At 36.6% G+C, this 23,279-nt stretch overlaps 2 protein-coding genes across 4 annotated transcripts in view; one reads left to right on the top strand and one right to left on the bottom strand.

The window, feature by feature from the left end:
• The window catches only part of kitb (KIT proto-oncogene, receptor tyrosine kinase b), a 37,371-nt gene extending 20,213 nt beyond the window's left edge, over positions 1-17,158 (top strand). The window contains exons 8-21 of the mRNA XM_036583055.1: positions 174-288; positions 1,247-1,431; positions 3,257-3,363; positions 4,841-4,967; positions 5,747-5,851; positions 5,992-6,102; positions 7,602-7,740; positions 9,480-9,541; positions 9,631-9,731; positions 10,469-10,591; positions 11,997-12,108; positions 12,492-12,591; positions 12,965-13,070; positions 16,117-17,158. Coding sequence (XP_036438948.1) covers positions 174-288; positions 1,247-1,431; positions 3,257-3,363; positions 4,841-4,967; positions 5,747-5,851; positions 5,992-6,102; positions 7,602-7,740; positions 9,480-9,541; positions 9,631-9,731; positions 10,469-10,591; positions 11,997-12,108; positions 12,492-12,591; positions 12,965-13,070; positions 16,117-16,287 — 1,664 coding nt within the window. The 3' untranslated portion in view covers positions 16,288-17,158. The remainder of the gene's footprint in view (positions 1-173; positions 289-1,246; positions 1,432-3,256; positions 3,364-4,840; positions 4,968-5,746; positions 5,852-5,991; positions 6,103-7,601; positions 7,741-9,479; positions 9,542-9,630; positions 9,732-10,468; positions 10,592-11,996; positions 12,109-12,491; positions 12,592-12,964; positions 13,071-16,116) is intronic.
• Positions 17,159-18,333: 1,175 nt separating this feature from the next.
• clockb (clock circadian regulator b) overlaps positions 18,334-23,279 on the bottom strand; it is a 29,948-nt gene continuing 25,002 nt past the window's right edge. For all 3 annotated transcript variants that reach the window (XM_036583044.1, XM_036583043.1, XM_036583045.1), the window contains exon 22: positions 18,334-22,422. In XM_036583044.1, coding sequence (XP_036438937.1) covers positions 22,207-22,422 — 216 coding nt within the window. In that variant the 3' untranslated portion in view covers positions 18,334-22,206. The remainder of the gene's footprint in view (positions 22,423-23,279) is intronic.

The raw sequence follows: 23,279 nt of genomic DNA, 5'->3' as shown, positions 1-23,279 counted from the left end.
CAAATGTGGTATTTTTTGAAGTTTAGGATTTCACTTCCAAAAGAACTCCCCTGCTTGCTTGAGCTGTGAGTGGGAAATAACTAGCATAAAATTAAAAAATGCCTTTTCTATCACAGGCAGTAGCGTCAACTACTATAAATACTCTCTCTACCTTTTTTTTCTCCCTCCCTCAGGTAAGCCTATGATTGTTTCTCAGGAGGGTCCCATTGATGGACAGGTGAGGTGTGTCGCATCAGGATATCCTGTCCCAAAAATCTCCTGGTATTACTGCGAACCTCCACACACACGGTATGAAGATCAATGCAAATTGTGAACTCGCTTTTTATCATTTGAAGAGTGTTGCTACAGTTCTCAGAGCGATGCTGAGAAACTCGTTCATGCATTTGTTACAAGCAGAGCTGATTACTTTAAAGCTCTTTTTACAGGAGAAGACAAAATGCAGCAGAACAGATCCTAACAAAAGCAAAAAAGAGAGTTAATATCACCTCTGTTCTGAAAGAACTACACTAGCTGCATTTTATTTTTTTAGAGTAGATTTTAAATCTCTAAATGGCCTTGCAGAACCTGCGCTCCTCACAGAACGTCTCTCTGTTTACATTCCAGCATGTCATCTTAGATCTGCAGATACTGGCCTTCTGCAAATACCCTCCGTAAAATACTGAAAACATGGAGAGACTCTTTGTATTATTATGTTTCTAAACTGTGTAACTCAGACTAAGACTTTTAAGACACATTTCATTAAATTTATATCTCTTTTTTACTTGATCTATATCATTACTTTATATTTAAATCAATACCTTTATTTATTTATTTATTTATTTATTTATTTATGTTTTCTCATACTGCTGTTCCCCAACAGCAACTGAAATAGACAAAAAGCAAACTCAGTTTTAATTTCTTCTGCCACTTGTTTAGCACTTTGACCTAGCACTGTATGAAAAGTGCTATTGTTATAGTATTATTAATATTATTGCTGATTTTTATTAGTAGTGGTAGTAGTGGTATGAAATAATCATCAGAAACATTACAAACCTGCAGTTATTCCAAAACTCACAATTTTGCTTCAACCTGATTTTACATATAAATCTTTTTAATAAAAGCGTTTATTTCAAGATCTGAAGCAAATGTGATGCTTCAACTGCATCAGTTTACCGTTCACATCTGAGTTGTTGAGTTGTTGACAAAATGACGATCAGGGTGAGATAATGATGAGAGTTAATGGTGAAGTCCTGATCTCCTCTCTCAGATGCTCCCAGCTGCTGAACGCCACACAAGAACACGATGATGCTGCCATAGTAACAGTGTCGGGGTCAGAGTTCGGCCGGACTGAGGTGGAGAGCCGCCTCAACATCAGCAAAGGAAAAAACCACACCCTGGAGTGTGTAGCAACAACACAGGGGGAACAGGCGTACACACTGTTCTCCATCAGTGGTGAGAGAGACACACACACATGCTAACACACAGTAACACAAACACACACTCTATTACACACTCTAACACACATACACTAATACACACACTAACACACACAGAATAATACACACACTATCACACATACACTAATACACACACTAATGCACACACTAACACACACTAATATACATACACTAATACATACACACTAACACATACACAAAAATACACACACAGTAATAAACACTATCATACACACACCTATACACACATTAACATATGTACACTAATACACACACACTAACATACACACAATAATATGCACACTAACACACATACACTAATACACACACTAACACACATACACTAATACACACACTAACACACATACACTAATACACACTAACACACACACTAATAAACACACTAACACACACTAATACACACACTAACATACATACACTAATACACACACTAACATACAATAATACACACTAAAACACACACAATAATACACACACTAACACATACACTAATACACACACTAACACACACACTAATACACACACAAACACACACATACTAATACACACACTAATGAACACACTAACACACATACACCAATACACACTCTAACAAACACTAACACACACACACACACACACACATTAATACACAGTAACACACATACACTAATACACACACTAACACACACACTAATACACACACTAATACACACCCATTAATACACACACTAACACACATACACTAATACACACATAGGCACACAGAAATACACACACTAATACATGCACACTACTTAATTATCTGTTTACAAAAATAAACTATTTAAGAAGGAACAGGAGAAAAAAAAACAAGGCTGCCATCCAGACAGCTACTTACAATTGTTGTTTAGTGTTGTTTACAGACTCTATATGATTGATGACCTAAATGATCTAAATGTGTCCTTTTTATGATAAATGCAGTCATTATCTGGAATGCACTCAGAAAAGCATATTATGATGTAATTTCTCACAATAATGATGACACATTGGCATATTGCCCACCCCTAAGTCACATTGTGAAACAAGCAGTTCTGTGTCTTGCTATCAGCTGTATAAGCAGCTGCTTAGAGCCCCCGAGCCATAGAGAAAAGTGTGTCAAATGCCCAGCAAGTATGTCATTCTTGTTAATTTTTTTAACATTTGTGTCAGTCATGACATAAAAATGTCTTATGAAGACATCGCTGATGACTTTGCTTCCTAAAAAAGATGTGCACACTTAAGCAGATGTTGTTACTGATTTTGTTTGTATTTATTTTGCATTTATTTTATTATTATATATTTCAATAATATAGACATGTTAGGTGTTTAAAGGTTCTGTTTCCTTTGTGTATATTTAATTATTTTTTATGACACCTTATCATTCATTCTAAGTTTATTCTAACTTCTGTCCTAATCAAAACAGCATTAATTGTTGTTTAGTCTTGCATCCAAAATAGGATAATTGGGTTGGGTAAGTAAGATGTTGCTTAGGGCCCCCAAATGTTCAGAAACGGTTACAGAAACAAATAAACATGAACTTATTTGCTTCCAGACAGGCACTCAAATCACTTTAATCCTTCTACCCACAGACACACACACGCATATCTATCATCCACAAACGGATTTAGAGGGATTATTTTGTGCAGCGTGAGCACAGCAGGACTTGATACTGATGCTAAGCCATTCTAAACAGGTTTAAAACACAGATGTCCACAAACATGGACCTTCTCTATAACGATTAGTATCATAACATATACATTTTACTGTCTTTAGTTATGTGTTTGTGTGTGTTCATGCAGAGCGGACAGTTCCTCATAAACTTTTCACCCCTCTACTGACTGGAGTCGTATCAGCTTCTGTATTGCTCACTCTGTTTCTGATTGTGCTCCTCTACAAGTACATGCAGGTAAATGTTATATAATAACACAAAGTTTATATAAACTGTATGTGTATAGTCTTATATATAGTCACAGTATTAGGCATAACAAAATTGTATTTACACTCACTGTCAATGTTATCAGGTTGACTTACTGATAAAATGGACAGTTGCACATAATTACTATATATAAAAATCAATATAATATTTTTTTTTCCAGTAATTTTGGATCATTTCTATTGGTTCATTCAAAATGAAATTTTAACATAATGCAAAGAGTAACTGGAGTCAAATTGGGCAAAAAATCTGAACGTTTCAGCTTTACTATAAAAAATCAAGGGAAAGGAAAATACTACAAAGACAACATATCAAATGTTGAAACTTTTTTTTTAGCATTACACAACTTTACCAGCCTTTTGTTGCCCCCATCCCAATTTTTTTTAAATGTGTTGTTGGCATCAAATTCAAAATGGGAAAATATTTTTCAAAAAAAGGCTTTAAATGATTTGCACATAATTGCATTTTGTTTTTATTTACATTTCACACACCCAACTTTTTTGGAAATGGGGCTGTATCTCAATTAATAGCTTGGGTAAATAGATCATAACATAATCCTTGTAGACATACAGGTCTACAGTTTAAAAATAATAAGCCTGCAAGATTTAAGTCACTCAACCAATTTGTTGTTTCTAAAAAGCAAGCATCAGCAGATTAGGACAAAAAAACATCTCAGGGAGTTTTGTCTTGGCTTGCTCATTGGGGGTGTGGACCCAGATTTTTCTAAGGCTTAGTGACAATGACTCTCTCTTTTGCACAGCACACTCTCTTTCTTTCTCTCTCTCTCTCTCTCTCACGCATGAGTTTGAGGAATAGGTGACTGTGCCCCTGTGTCACATTATATTTTTAGGGTCAGGGCTGTTAAAAAATATTTAGGGCTATAGCCTGGAAGCCCAGGCCAAGCAGTGCCCCTAATGGTTATCCTAAGGCCTTCAGTTCAGATACTGAAGGGCTAACCAATCAGAGAGCTAGCTCTACCTAGATACAATGGGAAAAAACAGCCATGACTGGATAACTTTGCATCAGGTATTTCCAACCAAAACTTAACAATGACATAAAAGTATCGCTACAATTCCTGCAGAGTTTACTTACAGCAATTAAATTATAGATTTCTAAGAATGGGAACATGTGTTTTTTAGTTTTTAGAAATCATTAATTCTCTGAAGGCCTAGAAGGCCATGAGGGTTCCCTCTCTTCAAATTTTCCAACACTCTAATATGAAATAATGTTTTGCACTGGAACTGCAAAAAGTGACACTTATCAAAGGGGAAACATGACCTTGTAGAATTTCAACATTTTTATGAATGTCTGATGTTTATTATCAGTCAGAACCTGTAAAAGCAGTAATTAACGTCAAAGTAAAATTCTTGACGTGTTTTAGTAGGTGTGGTACTCTGCCATGAGTTGCCTCATTTGTTTTTCTTCCTATCTGCCTCCAATTTAACTTTAGAAACCTAAATACGAGATCCACTGGAAGGTGATTGACAGCATCCATGGCAACAGCTACACATATATCGACCCCACCCAGCTGCCTTATGATCCCAAGTGGGAATTCCCAAGAGAGAGACTGCGCTTTGGTAAACAGTTGCTTATTTTACACATATTCTTCAGCATGCAGTGTACATACTAATAGTACTATTAGTTATTAATACTAATAACTAATAAATAGAAATTGTGCATAGAAAAGTGTTTGCTGCAGAGTTAAACTTCAACTTAACTGTTTTTAAATTAAATCCAAGAAAAGTGTATAGGCTCTTTAAAGGCTTATATCACATAAAAGTGACTTTCATTTTTTAACAAATGGTTTAAGTAGGTAAGTAAACACTGTCAAAGTTTCAAAATGTACCTTTTACTCCCCATATATGGAAACTAAGCAGCAAAAACAGTCTACTTTGAATTTACTGCTTTTGTGATGCCACAAAAACCAACACATTTACATATATCCACCTTTTCAGACCATAGCAGCCCCTTCCATTCACAGTGAGGTTATTAGAAGTGTTTCAACCTGGGCTGCTTTATGAATGAGACACAATGGCAGCCAAACACAAGGGGTATATATCGCTGCTCTCAGAACAAAACCTTGTATCTCAAAAATGGTAACTTTACAGGAAAAGGAAAAAACATGCTTTAAGTTTAATGTAAGTCCGTGTAACCAGACTTTTCCAAGTAATTTTGGGCCGTTGCTTTTGGTCCACTCATCGTGAAATTTACACACAACCACAACAGGCATTTTCAAGTTATGTAAAACACTGAAAAACTACAAAAATGGAGATACAAGGTTTTGTTCTGACAGCAGTGATAAATACTTTTTTAAACTTTGTTTAATCTGGCTAAAACTGTGTGCATGTGTATGCAGGTAAAATCCTCGGCTCTGGAGCTTTTGGTAAAGTGGTGGCAGCTACTGCATATGGCCTTTGCTCACCTGACACAGTCACCACTGTTGCGGTTAAGATGCTCAAGCGTAAGTATCTGTGTGTTCGTGTGAGTCAGTGAATGTGGACAAAGAGCCCATTTTGAGTCTGGAGCTAATTTGATTAAATGCCTCCAATGTCTCTTTACTGATTTTCCCTTGTGGTTTTGTGTGTGTGTGTGTGTGTACAGCGAGTGCTCACTCTACTGAAAAGGAGGCTCTGATGTCAGAGCTGAAGGTTCTCAGTTACCTCGGCAACCACATGAATATTGTCAACTTGCTTGGTGCCTGTACGGTAGGAGGTAAGAGGTCAACAGGTTCAGAGTTGAAACTCAGTTCATATGACGTCAGATCTATAAATCAGCTGATTCAGAGGACACAGAGGGGAGCGGTTAAGTGTATTTAAGTGTTTTTAACTGTGTTTTGCACATCAGAAGCCAGTGTTTTATTCTTATCATCAAGTTAATTCAAAACTTTCTAAATTTGAAGAATGTACTTGAAAGATGCCATTGAAACCAACTTGCAGAAGAACACTTTTGTAAAGTCCGTAGTTCTGTACACTCATAAGCACATTGCTACTAATTTTTGTGCGTAACTCAAAAATGCTAGGCAGTACATGACTCGCAAAACACAGTTTTTAACAGTCGTTTACACATAAAATCATAACATTTTTCATTAAAACACAAAAATTGCAACAATTCTTAACGTTCTACACTGATTTTTGACATTTTCAGCCACCTTTACTTCATGTGGCCATGAGGGACAGGGTTGCAGTCTTACTTCCTGCTCTAAAATGCAGGGGTGTGGCTAAAATAAGGCTCTGTCTAGGGACTAAAACTCCTCCCCCCCCCATTTCATTACTGGTTTAACAAGCTCTCGTCTACTTGGATTCGTCATTTCTCCTTGGGGGAATTCCCAGCACCATCTTAAGGGCTATTCCATTACTTTATTAGCTCAAGTGAAGAGTGTTAGAAGAATCCTCGGAGTGGCGAGGGATCGAGCAAACACCAGTGTCGACTTTGGCACTGCAGAACTTGCCCAGAAATCATTGCAACCTGGCGCATTTACCTTTTCAAATCTGAAAATAATGGCAGACAAAGCTATTTATAAGCTATAGCAATAAACTGGTTTAAAATGCTCAACATTTCAAAACCAGAATATTCACTTTACTGGGTTTACTCCATCTGTTGTACATGACTGCTGACACAGCTTCATCACTTCCCTCTGTTAGCTGGCTTGTTAACATGCTAAAGGCTACAAGGCTAACGAGAGCAAAAAGTGAGGCATTACACAATGCTTCCAAGTTTATAGCCAGACAGCAATTACTTACAAACGTTATGTACGTTATGCTCAAACGTCTTAAAATACATTTTGCATTGCAAAGTTTGCGTGGCTAGCTGATTTGCTAACTAAGGCTAACCTGTTGAGGGTGGGTGCGTTCCATTTGAATAATCTGCTCCGAACTGTCTCCTTCTGCTGTGAGTGCCGACTTGTGTAACTTAAGAGTGATGCACATCCGAGTGGGTGTGTGAAACTTCAAAAAGAAGAATTAAAATGGAGCCTTAAAATTAAACTTGTGAAAAATCCAATATATTTCAACTTTGCTTTGGATTTCAGTAGATCATAACATAATCCTTATATCCTGATATCTAAGGTGTGGATACTAGAACCAAGTGTATTTGTTCTCCACTGACTCACTCATGTTACTTTTTGAAAATTTTTTTTCCAAAAACAGACATAATGTAGCTTTAGTGTTTACATTTACATTTGAGCATTTGCATAAAAGGTCTCTCCACAACAGGTCCTACTCTGGTGATCACAGAATATTGCTGCTATGGTGATCTACTGAACTTCCTGAGGAGAAAGAGAGATGCTTTTTTCAGCTCTAAAACAGGTGACGGATACTACAAAAACCTTCTCAGTCAAACACAGCCTTCAAGGTAAGAGGGTGTGTGTGCCTTTATGTCTGTGTGTGCCTTTATGTCAGATTTGTATGGCTGTTTGGTTGTCCTTTGTTCCATACCTGTCTTATTTATGTACATCCTTTAAAAAAGAGGGTTCAAGGGTTCTTTAGGGAAGGCAGTGGTGGAGATGGAGAACATGTTGTACATGGTTCTGTAGCCCCTTTCTTCAGGCCCACTAATGGCCATTCCATTCAACTAATGGCCATTCCATTCAACTTGAATATTTGAAATTAATATAGTCACATAAAATTGATTTCTCAACGTCTGTTATCAGATGAACTAGGACACTGTTGTCTCTCTGTGTGGGAAATGATCTGACTATCAGTTGAGTTGCTAGTGAGCAATAAAGGGCGAAAAGGGAGGAGTGAGGAACCTCTGCTGTGAAACAATTCCCACCCCTCCACAAAGACGCCTGTGCCGAGATGAGACAGACAGCACAACTTCAGTTTTCTTCAAATCATTAATTAGGACTCAACTGTCAGAATAAAAACATTTGGGGTGTTTTCAGACTTGGCAGGTTTGGTTTGATTAAAGCGAACCCTGGTGCAGTTGTAAGTATGGTTTGTTAGAGTAAGTGAGTGGAGAGGTTATGACCTTTTGCTCTTATAACTTATGTTTACATCTTTTGGTTCAATGTTAGATATGTCAGAGAGAATGTTAAGAAATCCAGAACTGAAATGCCTCAATGTATCACTTTCTGCTTTGGTCCAGACTAAGAGGACTCAATTGCTAACTAAGTATGAACGCAGTATAAACTAAGTATAAACACAACACAATAAAAACACTTACAGAAATGTTGACTTGCTTGCTCACCTGCAAACACAGAAAACACGTTTACTTCTGATTTTGTAAATCATACACATTACCACTGAAATATGTTCCATCAACATTATTAAAGAAAAAATATGTAGTGCAAAAACAAAGGGACCTCTTAAACAAGTTGAATGGACATTTATAATTTCTGTGAAAGGGGCTTACAGAACCTTTCAAAAACAGCTCTATGTAGCACCAAAAATGTTACAAGTAATACAAACCATGTACTATCTAGAACCCTCTTTGTTAAGAGTGTACAGTCATATGCAAAAGTTTGGGGTTTCCTGTCACCACATTTTATTGCAGAATGGCACAAAAATGTAACGAAAAATGTGGCCTATGCAAACGCTATGGCACATTACATATGTATATATATATAGTATATATATATATATATATATATATATATATATATATATAAAGACCTCATATCTCCAAAATGATAACTACAGGAAAGAGAAAAACCTGCTTTATTTTTAATGTAAGTCAATGGAACCAGACATTTTTCCAAGTCATTTTGGGCCATTTCTGTTGGTTCAATTATCATGAAATTTACACACAATGTTAGGGACAACAGGCATTTTCAAATTATGTCAAAAACTGAAACGACAAAAATGAAGATACAAGGTTTTTTCCCGACAGCAATGAGATATATATATTATTTTCCAATAAATAGAAAATGTGCACTAATATTTGCAGAATATTTACTGTAAATTTTTGAATTTCCGTGACTATATTTTCGTGTATAAAATCAACAAAACATGTCATTTAAGTGAGAGTGTTCAAACCTTTGCAAATTACTGTATGTTACATCATTTGTAATGAAAAGTCCATTCCATAGTTGTATGCGTGCGTGAGCATGTGCACACATCCATATACGTATCTGTCTATGTGTACGTTAGGGAAGGCACAGAAAATGGCTACGTGCCTATGAGATCCTATCAGAAGAGATCAAATCAGACAGGTAAGACCTGTTCCATCATCATCACTACTAATCTGTAATCCCAGATCAGAAATTAGATGTGATTATCTCTCTCCCTCTCTCTTTCTTAGAATGGAGTGATGATAAGGACGACTTATCTCTTGATACAGAGGATTTGCTCAGCTTCTCCTATCAAGTGGCTAAAGGCATGGACTTCCTCACTTCCAAAAATGTAAGAGTCTTTGTCCATGTGTAAAGCCACAGTCATGCAGGAAAGCAGCAGTTTGCATTGCCTTTGCAAAAAGCTGAAGCAAAAGATCCAAAATCCAAGTTTGTGCAGTTAGCAAGCTAGCACACAACAAAAAAAACACAAAGGTAAAGGTAGATAAACTACCTAATTCTGCCTCCAAACTGACTGAATACCATGACACTTCTGTTTTAGGTATTCATTTTTTAGCCAGTCGGGAACAAAAAGAGTGTAATGTAACCATAAAAAATTTGTGATGAACTTGAGTGTGAAATTTCAAACACTTTGTGACATGTGTGGAAAGAACATGTTAAATGTGGCAAAACCAAACATTCCTGTTGCAGGGGGAAAATAGTTCAATTAGCTAATGATAACGTTTCGCTAGCTAGTTTGCACTAGGCCACATGAAGTTGGAGGTGAGTTTTAGAAGGAATGTGCCCTGTTTGCAATTTAACAAGTTGTCCCCAGAAAAGTACTTGCTGTTGGTTGATGTAATGTCAGAGTTCAGCAACTGTTGATCTGTTGATCAAGGTGAATTTCACTCATGTAATTCATGAACAGAAAGTTTGACTGGGCCTTAAAACTGATGACATAAAAGACAATACTTTAAGAGCATAAATATTTATCATTGTTTTATACAGCGTTCATGTTGCATTTGTGGTGTGATTAAAAAAAAAGTCCCAAATATTAATCTATCTGTGCGCTTCTTTATGCATGGCTAGTGTATCCATAGAGATCTGGCTGCAAGAAATGTTTTGCTGACTCAGGGTCGGGTTGCCAAGATTTGTGATTTTGGTCTGGCTCGTGACATCACCAAAGACTCCAACTACGTGTTAAGAGGAAACGTAAGTAGCTGCTTGTCTCATGCTTGTTGTTCCAAACTCATTGTGGACTTTATTCTATTTTAAATATGGATTACTGCAAAATATATACTGCATTATTTATTGTTTTATTGTCCTGTCTAATATTTACTGTCGTGTTTTTATTGTTCTGTCAATTTATTGTCTGGTGTATCTGCACTGATCACACTGTCCTAAATGTATTTGGTAATGTATGTGTTATAATACATAAAAAGTAACATATTCAGAATACATTTAGAATACATTTACAATATGTATAAAATAATTGTTAAAGCAGATGGGAAAACTTTTTTTTTTCGTAACTTATACTGTTCCTTGCTGTTATTGTTTCGCACTGTTCTTCATACAATTATTCTATGTGTTTCATAAGAAATTCATCATCATTTAAAAAAATCATTACTTTTTTCAGTCAGTCACTGTTGCACAGCACAGATGCTAAACTTATCACTTATAATTATGTCCACTACTGAGAAGATTGTTTGGTCATTCCTTTAAAAGAGCTCAGTAACACTGAGATTCATAACTGATCATCACATTGATTTATCAGTCTACTCAGGCTTTAGCAGAGCTCAGTAACACTGAGATTCATAACTGATCATCACATTGATTTATCAGTCTACTCAGGCTTTAGCAGAGCTCAGTAACACTGAGATTAATAACTGGATCATCGCATTGATTTATCTGTCTACTCAGGCTTTAGCAGAGCTCAGTAACACTGAGATTAATAACTGAACATCACATTGATTTATCTGTCTACTCAGGCTTTAGCAGAGCTCAGTAACACTGAGATTAATAACTGGATCATCGCATTGATTTATCAGTCTACTCAGGCCCTAGTCAGATCCCTTGGGCTTCAGCCCAGGTAAGCCTGTGCATTAAATTGGCCCTGTCTACAAGGTCTCTGAGGGTGCTCTGTGGTCTCTGGCACCAAGAGGTTAGCAGCAGAGCCTTTAAGTCCTGTAAATTGCGAGGTGGAGCCACCATGGAAGGACTTGTATGGAAGTAACTGTACGCCTACAAGGTTGTGGTGAAACTGATCCATCATCCAAATAATATCTAGTCAGTGGTGGTTCTATGGTGGTCCCTTTTCATTAAATGGATGGGGACTAGAGGTGGCTGATAAATTGTACAGCCACAGATGGGCTACAGTCAGTAACTGTAAAGTTACAAAGTGCACCTACATGGTAGATGTTTCTGATAAAATGGGCAACAAATGTAGGTACAATGTACAATGTACCTAATAAACAGGCAATGTAGTGTATATACAGACTTTCCACCTTAAGCATAAGAAAGTGTTTAGCTAATTTACTGCATATTTTATGGTCTTTGTTTTCTGCTTATAACATCTTTAATGTTTCTGTTAACTGATATTATTATGTTTGTGGTCCAGGCACGTCTCCCGGTGAAATGGATGTCGCCAGAGAGTCTGTTTTCATGTGTGTACACATTTGAAAGTGATGTCTGGTCTTATGGCATCTTACTGTGGGAGATCTTCTCTCTGGGTAAGTACAGCCTGACCACAGGCCTGCTAAAAACAGATTAAGAGAGAATAAAAATTATAAACAGAATAGCCCTTACTCATTAAAGCACACACAAATTTCACTGACAGTTTTGTTATTAATCAGCTTCATCTTCGGCATATCTGTATGCTCAAACTCGTGTCTGGTAGGAGTGCATATAAATTTGAACATAATATTTTAACAACCTGAAAAAGATGCTTGATTTGTGGTTAACTTACCAAAACTGTTTAAATATTTTATTTCAGAAAAATCACAGTAAACAATTACATTGTTCTACCATCTTCTACCAACGTTGAGGAATAAGAGCCTATATCTTATGACAAGATATCAGATCTAAACATATTATGATTCCACTCTCCCCTCAGGTAACAGCCCATATCCTGGAGTTCCAGTTGGCTCTATGTTTTACAAGATGATACAGGATGGATACAGGATGAGTGAGCCAGAATTTGCTCCAAGTGAAATGTGAGAGACGGAGGCGCATGTGTTCAACAGTAATGGATAGATGCAGGCCCCCTAGTGAAGATGAAAATCCAGTTTGCTTCCAGATATGTAAATCATGCACATTTTTATTGGAATATATTCCATCAACCTTACTGGAGAAAAAATATATAGTTCAACAGAAGGACCTCCCTCAAAAACAGCCAAAAATGGCATTTCATGGCTACTGTAAAAATAGTTCAATCATATGGCTGATGCCTGTTTTTCAGTTTTTTCTAGGGCATACAATTTGTATAAATATTCTGTGTGTTCTGCAATTGTTGGTATTATGATGAACCAGAAGAGAATGTACATGGCAGAAATGTATAACAATATTTATGTGTATGTGTTTTACTAGCTATGAGGTAATGAGATGGTGTTGGAGCGCTGATCCTCTGAAGAGACCAACCTTCAAAAAACTAGTGGAGAGGACAGAAATGCTGCTCTCAGAAACCACAAAACATGTAAGTGTTGTTTATTGACATGTATAATAAACCAGCTCAATTCATTCACTGTTGAACCGAACAAACTAAGCAGACGATGTACATGCATTGTAAGCACAAACGGTCACGCTAGATGGAAAAAGAGTGACATTGCCATTTACGACAGTCTGCATATAGACCTCACACATGAAAATGGACCTTTTTTTACCCTGTTAGTTCGTGTCACTGGTTAAGCACAATTCTTAATACTATATAATTTAAAAGACAAAATTAAAGTGTTCCTGTAATCTTTAATGTAATGTCTTTTGCTCACCCTTAAAACATCTTTTATTTTGATTGCATCACTGTGTACTAGATACAATATTAAACAATATTGTGTTGCTTCACCCCTCCACCCAAACACCTCCACCTGTCATCGTGCGAAAATGCTCAGCAAGCTCAGAGACCCTCCCTAATACTGTTTCACACAGAAAATACATCGCAGTACAGAAGCAAAACGCCTTCCTTCTGCCACACTTCCAATGTACATTTGATTTTAAGCATGTAAGTAACCGAGACCCCAAAAAAATTATCTGGAGAAACACTATTCATGCGGTCACTGGGAGTTGTTGGTACTAAGTCATAACAAACATGTAAACATATATGAATGGTTCTATTGAATAAGTTCAACACAGTAAAAAAACTATTTAAAAAAATAATGAATTATTCAGAACTTAGATATTTACAAAGATGTTAGATAAGATAAGACGTTAAGTGAGATAGTAATAAGCTAAATATAAACAAAATCATCATTTATAGGTTTCCTATCTGGAGATTGCTGTCCCAACCCCTAACCCCTACATTTCAACTTGTGAAAATAGTACTTTTTAATGTTGTTTTTTAAAAGTGTTTTTTATTTATCATTTTTGTGTAAAAAAAAAAAAATCAAAAAATGATTTTCCGAGTTTTCATGTCACTACCGAAACACAGAGTTTTAATACTTAGGCGGAGCCTTATTTTAGCCACACCCCTGCTTTTTAGAGCAGGAAGTGAGACTGCATCCCTGTCCCTCATGACCGCATGGTGAGCAGTTAGATCCCACTGTTTTGAAGTAAATGTGTCCCAAAGTCTGAAAATCAGTGTGTACTAGTTTGCTAGTCATGTACTGGCTAGCGTTTTTGAGTTATGCTCAAAATTAGCTAAAATTGTCAGTACCGTAACAGTCACTAGTGTTTTGTTTCGCTGTGATTGACAACATGTAATGTTCAATCATTTATTTTAATAAAATAAATCTAATTAAGGTACAGGGTCACTCAAAGCAAAAGAAGTTTAGTCCAAATAAGTTAAAAGTCCACAGGGGGTTTTGAACTCTTTGAACTAACAGAATGATCAGTAGAATGATTCATATAAGATTTTGAGTACATGTAGAATACATACGTTTGTGACAACCTATAATGAATGGTTATACCAAGGTTTATGCAAAAAACAAGAAAAATTTAAGGAAGATTTGTGTTTATTTCAAAAGATTAAAAAGAAAAAATCGAACTTATTAGTAAATTCCAGAATATTTATTGTAATTCATATTTTTGTGAAAAAATGGAAACTAAAAAAAATCACAAACCCATAATTAGATGTAAAAATAAGACACTGTCCTCTTAACTGCTTCAAATACAATAAAGAGTGACAACAACCCCTGCAAAGGCCTCTGTGCTAAAGAATACATTAAAGCCCAACATATTTGAGCAAAGGGCACAATCTGATTAATTGTGACTTCAGAATTTTACCTGGGGGTGAGAAACACAGAGAAACTCACCTCAGATTAAATCTCTTGCGCTGATACAGAAAGTAAGAAGATGTGATCTTTATCCTCAGAGCTTAACATTTCCCCCCTGGGGTACCAGATAATAACACTGGGACAACCAACCCTGTGTTCCCCCAGTCGTGTAATAGCATCTTGTGACACTAGCTAAAAAATGTCCTATTTTAGGATCACAGTACCAAGTGTTGTGCAGATTTTCCTTGGGTAGAGTTCTTTATTACAGCGTGAAGTTTGTAAAAATAAAGTTACGTTGATTAATGAAGTCATGTTCTTTTATTATTTTAGAAAATATTTCTGGACCCCTAAGATAGTTACAGTACATATTATTCATTATGCACATAGAAGTCATTAAAAAAGAAAACTGACCATCACTACATGCTAACTTGCATCCCACAGCGGGGCTGCAGTAATCTCTAGAGTGAGATTTTCTGTCTGTAGAATAGAAAATAAACCTTCTGATGATGTATCTTTAAGATGGAAGGAACTTTTGAAAAACTAAACCCGCTTTGAGGCGAACTTTTACGTGTATAATGTTTTTTAAGTATTTTTTAATTAGCCAGTGAATTTAGAAGTAAGGCAGATAACTAAAATGACTGCTAGAAAGAAACTGAAGTCTTCAAAACATCAATACAGTGGAGAGAATGGTTACTAAAATAGGAGAAATGATGCATCAGAATTGGCTGGTTAACTGAGCTCAACTGGAACACAGTGTCCACAGTAAAGTTTGGTGGAGGAGGGATAATAGTCTGGGACTGCTTTTCAGGGTTTGGGCCTTTTAATTCCAGTGAAGAGTGATGTTAATACAACAGCATATAACAACATTTTAGACAATTATATGCTTCAAAAATCAACAATTCGGGAAAGGCCCTTTCCTCTTCCAGCATGAATGTGTCCCTGTACACAGAGAGGTCCATAAAGGCATGTTGGCCTGCACAGAGCCCTGACCTCAACCCCACTGAACACCTTTGGTGGTGAATTGGAACGTCAATTATGAGCCAAGCGTTCTGACCTCATGAGGTGCTCTTTTGACTGAATGGGCACAAATTCCCACATACACACTCCAAAATGTTGTGGAAAGTGTTCCCAGAAGAGTGGAAGCTGTTATAGCTTCAATAATGCTCATTCTTCTAAGTTTGATGGTCAGGTGTCCACATATATTTGGCCACATATGGTGTAGGTGTTTCTAATAAAGTGTCCCCTAAGTGCATGTACACAATATGGTATAAATCTAAGATACTTAACAAAAAGCCTGTTGCTTGGATCCAACAGGTTTACTTGAACCTCAGCAGCGGAACCAACAACAGCATTGATGCAGCAGATCCTCCAGGCCTGCAGAGAGCACAGTCCCAACGGCTGAGTTCAGTGAGCAGCACCACGGCACCAACTGAGCCTCTGCTGCCGTCCACCAATGATGTCTTTCTGGAACACGGGACGTGCTGAGAATCACTCGGTCTTGCTCAGCCTTTCAGATCAAAGACCTCATGCTTCCTTTAGTGCCCAGCTCATTGTTCTTTTTTTCTCCATTTTGTTTCAGGTCAGACTTTCATTCCATTTTACACAAACAACCATTTGCCTTTTTTTTCCACTGTGGTTTACATACATTACCTTTTTTCTTCTTTTCATCTATTAGCCTTGTCTTCCGTGTCAGTCTTAGCTGTGCATGGCCATCTCGTCTGTGCAGTGTAACTGCTGATATGTTTACCTAAATGCAGCTGAGCACTATTTTACTGTATTGATCCATGCAGTATTCTAAGCGCATGAAGAGCTGAGTTGACAGTATCTTAAGAGTCAGCCCATTAACTGATACTTAGTGTACTAGCATCAGATAGACGGCCATTAGCCGAACATCATTACAACATGGACATACTAAGGTTCATTGAGATTAATAACCAACTGTGGTGATGACATAGTCATGTAATTAGAAAATCTATCGAAGGTTAGGAGTAGGTTGTTCGGATGTTTTTATATTATTGCTTCTCCTGATAGTAATCGAATCAGAAATGTTCAGAAATTTCATGGGCATCCTGTTTCTCTTCCACAGATTCTTAAACATCTCTGCAGCTTTGTCATTGTGATATAAAAAGTGTTTTTGTGTGAAATAGTTCACTGGAGAGAAACTTGCAGTGGTGGTGATAGGAACCAGGGGTCGTGATGTCTACAACATCAATAAAAATCATTTTATTTACTACCAGTGAACCTACACTTGTCTTTTGTGGTTTTATATGCAGGGTTGATGGTATAATAGTGGTAAATCTGAAAAAATACATTTTATTTGGGGACTATTTTGCTGTCAAACGTAATAATGAACTAACACATAAAAATGGTCCAAAATTACCAGGAATAAAATCTTGTTACATTGACCTACATTGAAATTTAAGAACGTTTTCCCTCCTTCTCCTGTAAAGTTACTGTTTTTGGAGGTTTTGCAAGGTTTAGCTCTAACAGCAACGATATGCACAACCACTTCATGTAAAGTAGTTTTTAGAGGCATTAAACGTTTCAGATGTCTGGTTCCTATCACCACCATTGAACAATTCTGACTCACTAGGTTTCTCGAGTGGTGCACATCAAACCATCTTACATCTTAATTATGCAGAAATTTTGAAAGTCAGTGGAAGTCCTGTATTATGTAAGCATTTCCAGTAAAAACGCTACTATTGCTGAAGAAAAGTGTAAGCTAACAGACGCAATGCCTATTTGAGGTATCCAGGTTTTAGTTATTATTAGGAACATTATTTTGCGAAACTGTTTCTTGTTGATTGATCCTTGTTGGCTTCTGCATCGCATGTTAGCATTAATGGTAATGCTTCTTCCAGTCGACGTAGCAAAAAAATTAAAATTTTAAAAACAATACTTTCAAAGAAAGCTAAAATGAACAGAAATGTCATGAAATGTTTCGCATAGAAGAATTTGATTGGTATGTATTTGAAGATTGACTATTTTTAAGTGTCATAGCATGTGATGTTTAGAACGAGGGTGTCACAATTCTGTAAATATATTTTCAAAATACTAGAGTTTTGATACAGGTTGAAAAAAAAATGTGTGTACATGTGTAATGAGAATAAATTGTTCAGGAAACGTCACAAGTGCATTTCTTACATAACAACATAGAAGAAGACAACAAAAATGAAGTCATATATTGTCTCTTTTATTTCAAGATTGAATATTACCAAGAATGGGCGAGGATCAGTTATTGACAAAGTGACAGGACTACACTTACAAAACCATAAGAACACTGATGGAGACATGATCTGTAAACTGATGCTTTTTTACGTTACTTGGAAATTCATAGCAAATAATTCGATTTAACTGATTTTACCCTTTCGGATTACAGGGGCTGATATCATAACTGGAAAAATATCCACCATGTAATGCAAACAAGGGGGCTGAATTGCAAGAGCTGTTTTGGGGACACATTCAACATATTCAACTTTGATCAGTTCATTGTGTGAAAATGCTCAACAGGAGTGCTTCACAGCTCTCTGGCTACACAAGAGTGGTAGAAAATGCAAAATGCGAAAAAACAAACCCATAATGGCGGATTTGGTGTCTGTTTACGTGGTTACAAAAAAGTTCACGGGCCCAGTCCATAGACACTGGATAGATGCAGCGCCATATACATGACCATGTACATCTGAATGTCTTAAAAGGTGCCCACAAAACATCTTTGGTGGCTAGACAAAGAAAAATGACAGAAATATAGTACCTGAGGCCCCGATCTAATCACCAGCTAATTTTTGCTGTTTGGTTAAGACTTGCATGATACTGTCAAAAAATAAAACTGACCATTGTGAACACTTCACAAGCCTATATATCTCTCAGCAGGTTTTGGATGCACGGCAGTATGTAAACAAATACTACAAAACGTAACGTAAATGGGATCTGTTAGGGGGGAGAAGATGCTTAAGCCGCAAGTTTTTATTTGGAAGTCCATAAATCTACACGTTCTGCTCATCACAATCTGTCTATAATGACTAAAAATGCATACATTTTCACATGACAGTGTTAACGGTCTATATACAGCTTTGCACTAAAGTCCTTTTACCATACGAAAATAAAGTTGCTTTGGATTTTCTTATAGAAAACGCTTTCAATAATATGGATTTCTGAGGTATACAGCTACCAAGCCAGCGGGGAGCATTCTAGAATGTTCAGAATGTTACTGCAACGCAAGAACTGATTGGTTATCGCCTGGTTTGACGTCCAGCCCCTACAGCACTGAGGGAAGAATTAGGAACGTTTGATAACGCAGCACTCACTCTTACAAATAACAAAACCAAGCATACTTACAATGTTAATTTGGTGACCAACTTGAAGTCATATGCAGAAGTTTGAATATCCCTGGTTCTAAATTAAATCTTCTACAGAGAACACACTTAAATATGACATTTTTCTGCTGATTTTAGTGCACAATTTCTATGTATTTGCTGAGCTTAACATATTGGAAAAAATAAACATAAAACTAGAGGTGGGTTATTACGACAGTATTTTAGTGTTATCGTGTGCATTTCTGAGCAAATCATGGATACCACCAGCCGACTGCAGGTTTCATTACAAAGAGAGCATAATAAGACCTGTTTAACTGGATTTAGTGAAGTTAATATAATTAACAATAATAATAATAATAACAATATAATAACAATAATTGTCAAAATATAAATGTAATCATCATATACTATTTCTTCCATAACACATACCTCTACATAAAACATAACAAAAGTGCCCCAACTTTTGCATTGGACTTTTTTCCCTAAACTTTTAAAATTCAGCAAATAAACATTGACTGTGCATTCAAATGTGCAGAAGTGTTCTCTGAAAAAAATCAACAAAACAAGCAACCAGCAGTGCCCAAACTTTTGCATGCTTGCATGAGTAATCGTATATATAACTTCAGAAGCCAAAAGCTGTGTTCCAAAAGCAAGGCTGCAGTCCAGACGGTCTACATTTCTAGATCGTTACTTCATCAAAGAAGCAGATTTTAAATACAGCTGAGAAACAAAGCCAACATTCTGGCTACCAGATTGTCCTTCACTGTCTTCTGTCACCTGTAATCCTTTAGGCAGGTGTCTCACCTGAAGTTCAAGAGCATCACCAGCAGATGAAACCACATCTGCCGGATTCCTGTTCCAGAGTAACTTGTTCATTTAATTACAAAAGCTTGTAATGTACATGTTAAAAAGTCCATTAAATTAGTTTAGTTTGGTTTATGTGTCAGCTAGTATTCGGTGTTATGGCCAAAAATTTATCACCGTACAAGTAAAAGTTTTGTTGTACAGTGTATTTATAGTGTATTTATTTATTTACATGTTAAGAAAACACATTTTTGTAGGTTAACAGTGGCTTATTCAGCAATGTCCCTATACTTTTAATAAGAACTATATTTAACAAATGTAGTAAATTCAAATGTAACTAACAGAAACTGAGTTTTGTATAGATAAGCTAGTGGTGCTTACACCTCTCTAGGCATCTGAATATCTCAAGTTATTTGTCACATATTTGTAAATGTGTGTCCCCTTCATCTAAGACCGCCAGACATGGATGGAATTTGGTATATATTACAAGTTATTAGTGCTATCGACAGCAGAAGGAACCGGGCCTTGAGAGTGCTGCATCGTAAGTGCGGGAGGAAACAGCAAGTGGCTGGTGTCCATGCTAGTCTAAAAGCAAGAGGTGATTTGTTACACGTTTCTAGCTGATGTCTGCTCCCTCAAGAAGACTTGGATTATATTTATATATTCTTTTTTTTAAACATGACCGAAATAATAGAATAAAGGCTATAACAAAACTAATACCTTTGGAAGAACTTTAACTGGTACATTGCCCAATACTAGTGTCTGCTTTATAAAATGCATAATGACAAATTATCAACAATCAGCCTGTGTTTGTAAGGACTAACTACATTTGGCACATTGGATAACTAATTACAATGGTGAAAGTGCTACGCCACATTTACTACATGTTGCTAAAAAAAGAGGCCAGTTTTGAACGACCATTCACATCAACAGTATTCCCATTATCAAAACTGATGTGACAAAGTGGCCTGTGGACTGTTCTGTTTTGCGTTGTCATACAAACAAGGATCATTCATAGGACAGTCCTACTGAGGACCCACATTTCTCAGCTGCAGCCTAGCTTTTGGAACGCTGCTACTTTCTCATTCTTTCACACATACAGACACACTTTATATTGGTTATGGCTTGTTGCATAATTTCCACAATCTACACAGCATGGTATATAGGAGACGTTTTGAGTTTCTTATGTTTGAACAGGGTCTCTAGGGCTTCTACAGTTACACTGTTGTTTATATCTACTTATTCTTATCTTAGAAATAAAAATAGCTGCATATTGTCTAAGCATTTGACATGTGCACACATACACGCATACATACATCCCTGTTCCTCACACATACACAGAGACGCACACTCACTCGCTCAGTCCATCATAAAACACAAATATCACAATCACAAGGGCCATTTTAGTGTGTGTGAACACAATAAGTGCTATAGAACGTAAAGGGGAAGACATATTTTTAAAAACAATATCCTATACATAGCATGGAGAAACATCCTTGAATTCGCCATGGAGGCAACAAAATATATATCAAATAAATTTTGATTGTTGGCACTTAGAAGATTGAGAACTACACTGGCCTACAGAGTAGAGGTAACACCATCCTCTTCGGGTATGTTTCGAAATGAGGATTACGATATAATAAAATTCGCAAGCCATTCTGGTAAGAACCTAATGGAGATCCGTTTGGAAGCCAAGATCAACTGAGTATCTTAGGATGTTGGGAAAGATACAAAAACGCCAGATTAAAACTCGGAACATTTCCTGCCTAAAATAGAACTAAATTAAAAGAACTACAAGTAAGAGCTTATACTTCTCATGCAGAGTATAAAATAACCTTTGTATTTTGCTCCTTTATGGTTGGATTTATTTACACGGTATGGTACACGGATCTGTACAGATAGTAAAGATTTGGAGTTCTCAGAGAAGATTCTGAGAGCGTTCCTTTTATGCAAGGTCAAACGAGGACTATGCTCCTGAACATTGATGCTTAAATAAATTACTGGGATAAAAAAAGATGGAAAAACTTGGTTGTAAGGGTGCTGTTCTCCACCTGTTATTGCGGTGAAATGTTTGGAATCCTGAACCGTTGCTATGGCAAACACCTGGCGGTGTCTTGTTCCACGTTGGCACTGAAGCGAGGAGTTCCTTCTCCGAGAGGCTTCTGTTACCTGATCGCAGCTGTCACCAAGGAAGAACTTTGCTGCCAGAGCCGGAAGAGCTAGCCAATGACCTCCATATTAATACTGTTGACAAAAACAGCACCATAGGGCTCTGTGTTCGTCCGTGTCACTGAGACTGACCGCTAGTGTTGTCAGTCCGGTGAGATGTGGGGGCTTTCTGCCGCTTTTGAGTCTGAGGCTTCAGTTGTTGCTGTTGCAGTCTTTGTTGTTGCTGTTGCTGACGCTGTTGTTGCTGCGTCGTGCCAAACGCACTCTGTTGCTGAATAGGAAAAGCCTGTAGAATCAGTTGTGTAGGCTGGTTGCCATGGAGAATGCGAGTGCCCTAGAGAAGAAACAAGAAGAATAAGCATATACTGTAGTATAAAAAAAACTTCATACTCCTGGTATTATTTTTTTGTTTCATTATTATTATTTTAACTTATTTTCTAAATGAAAATAAGTTAACACATCCTCCAAAAGGAACATACTTTAATACATTTTTCTGCAAATTTTAAGTTCACAATTTCTATCTATTTCCTTAACATATGTGCTATAACTTTTGCACCAGCCACATTTTATGTTTATTTTTTTCCACCAAGCTGTTCAATTCTCTACACGTTGAAATAAGATCTGTTTGCTGCGAGTTGAGGCTCTAACTGATCTAATTATATAATTTTCATGATGGCTTAACTTGTTATTACTTGTTTGTTGATCCATCCCAAGAGCAGAATGGAATGTTATTATTACTGTGTTGTCATTTAATAATAAAAATGGTTGTATGTTGTTTGGTGTATGTTCAGTTGATTCTGTATAGGTTTTAGCGAAGTGACAGAGAATAACCTCGCCATCATTTGCTTCCAAAACATACTATGCAGAGTTGGACAAAAACTGTAATATCATAATAATTCATAATATTTTTAGGCTATGTATTATTTAATATTATGTTTTACAAAGCATATACAATACATCAATATATCATTTATAATGAATGACAATTAACATACAATTTTCTACAAATGAATTTCACGTCACTTCTTTCTATATTCTGAAAAAAGTCTTAATCTGGTCTTAGTCTCAACTCTGACTTGAGTACTACTAAGTCTTTAATGGTCTTAACAACAACACTACATTCAACAATTTAAAAAAACACATATGAAAGTATGAAATATACATGTGAAATTTAAGTTTAGCTCAATGTAG

The sequence above is a fragment of the Colossoma macropomum genome, unplaced genomic scaffold (assembly GCF_904425465.1).
Source record: "Colossoma macropomum unplaced genomic scaffold, Colossoma_macropomum, whole genome shotgun sequence".
NCBI lineage: Eukaryota > Metazoa > Chordata > Actinopteri > Characiformes > Serrasalmidae > Colossoma > Colossoma macropomum.
The sequence above is the reverse complement of the archived record's forward strand: the minus strand, read 5'-3'. Positions and strand labels throughout refer to the sequence as shown.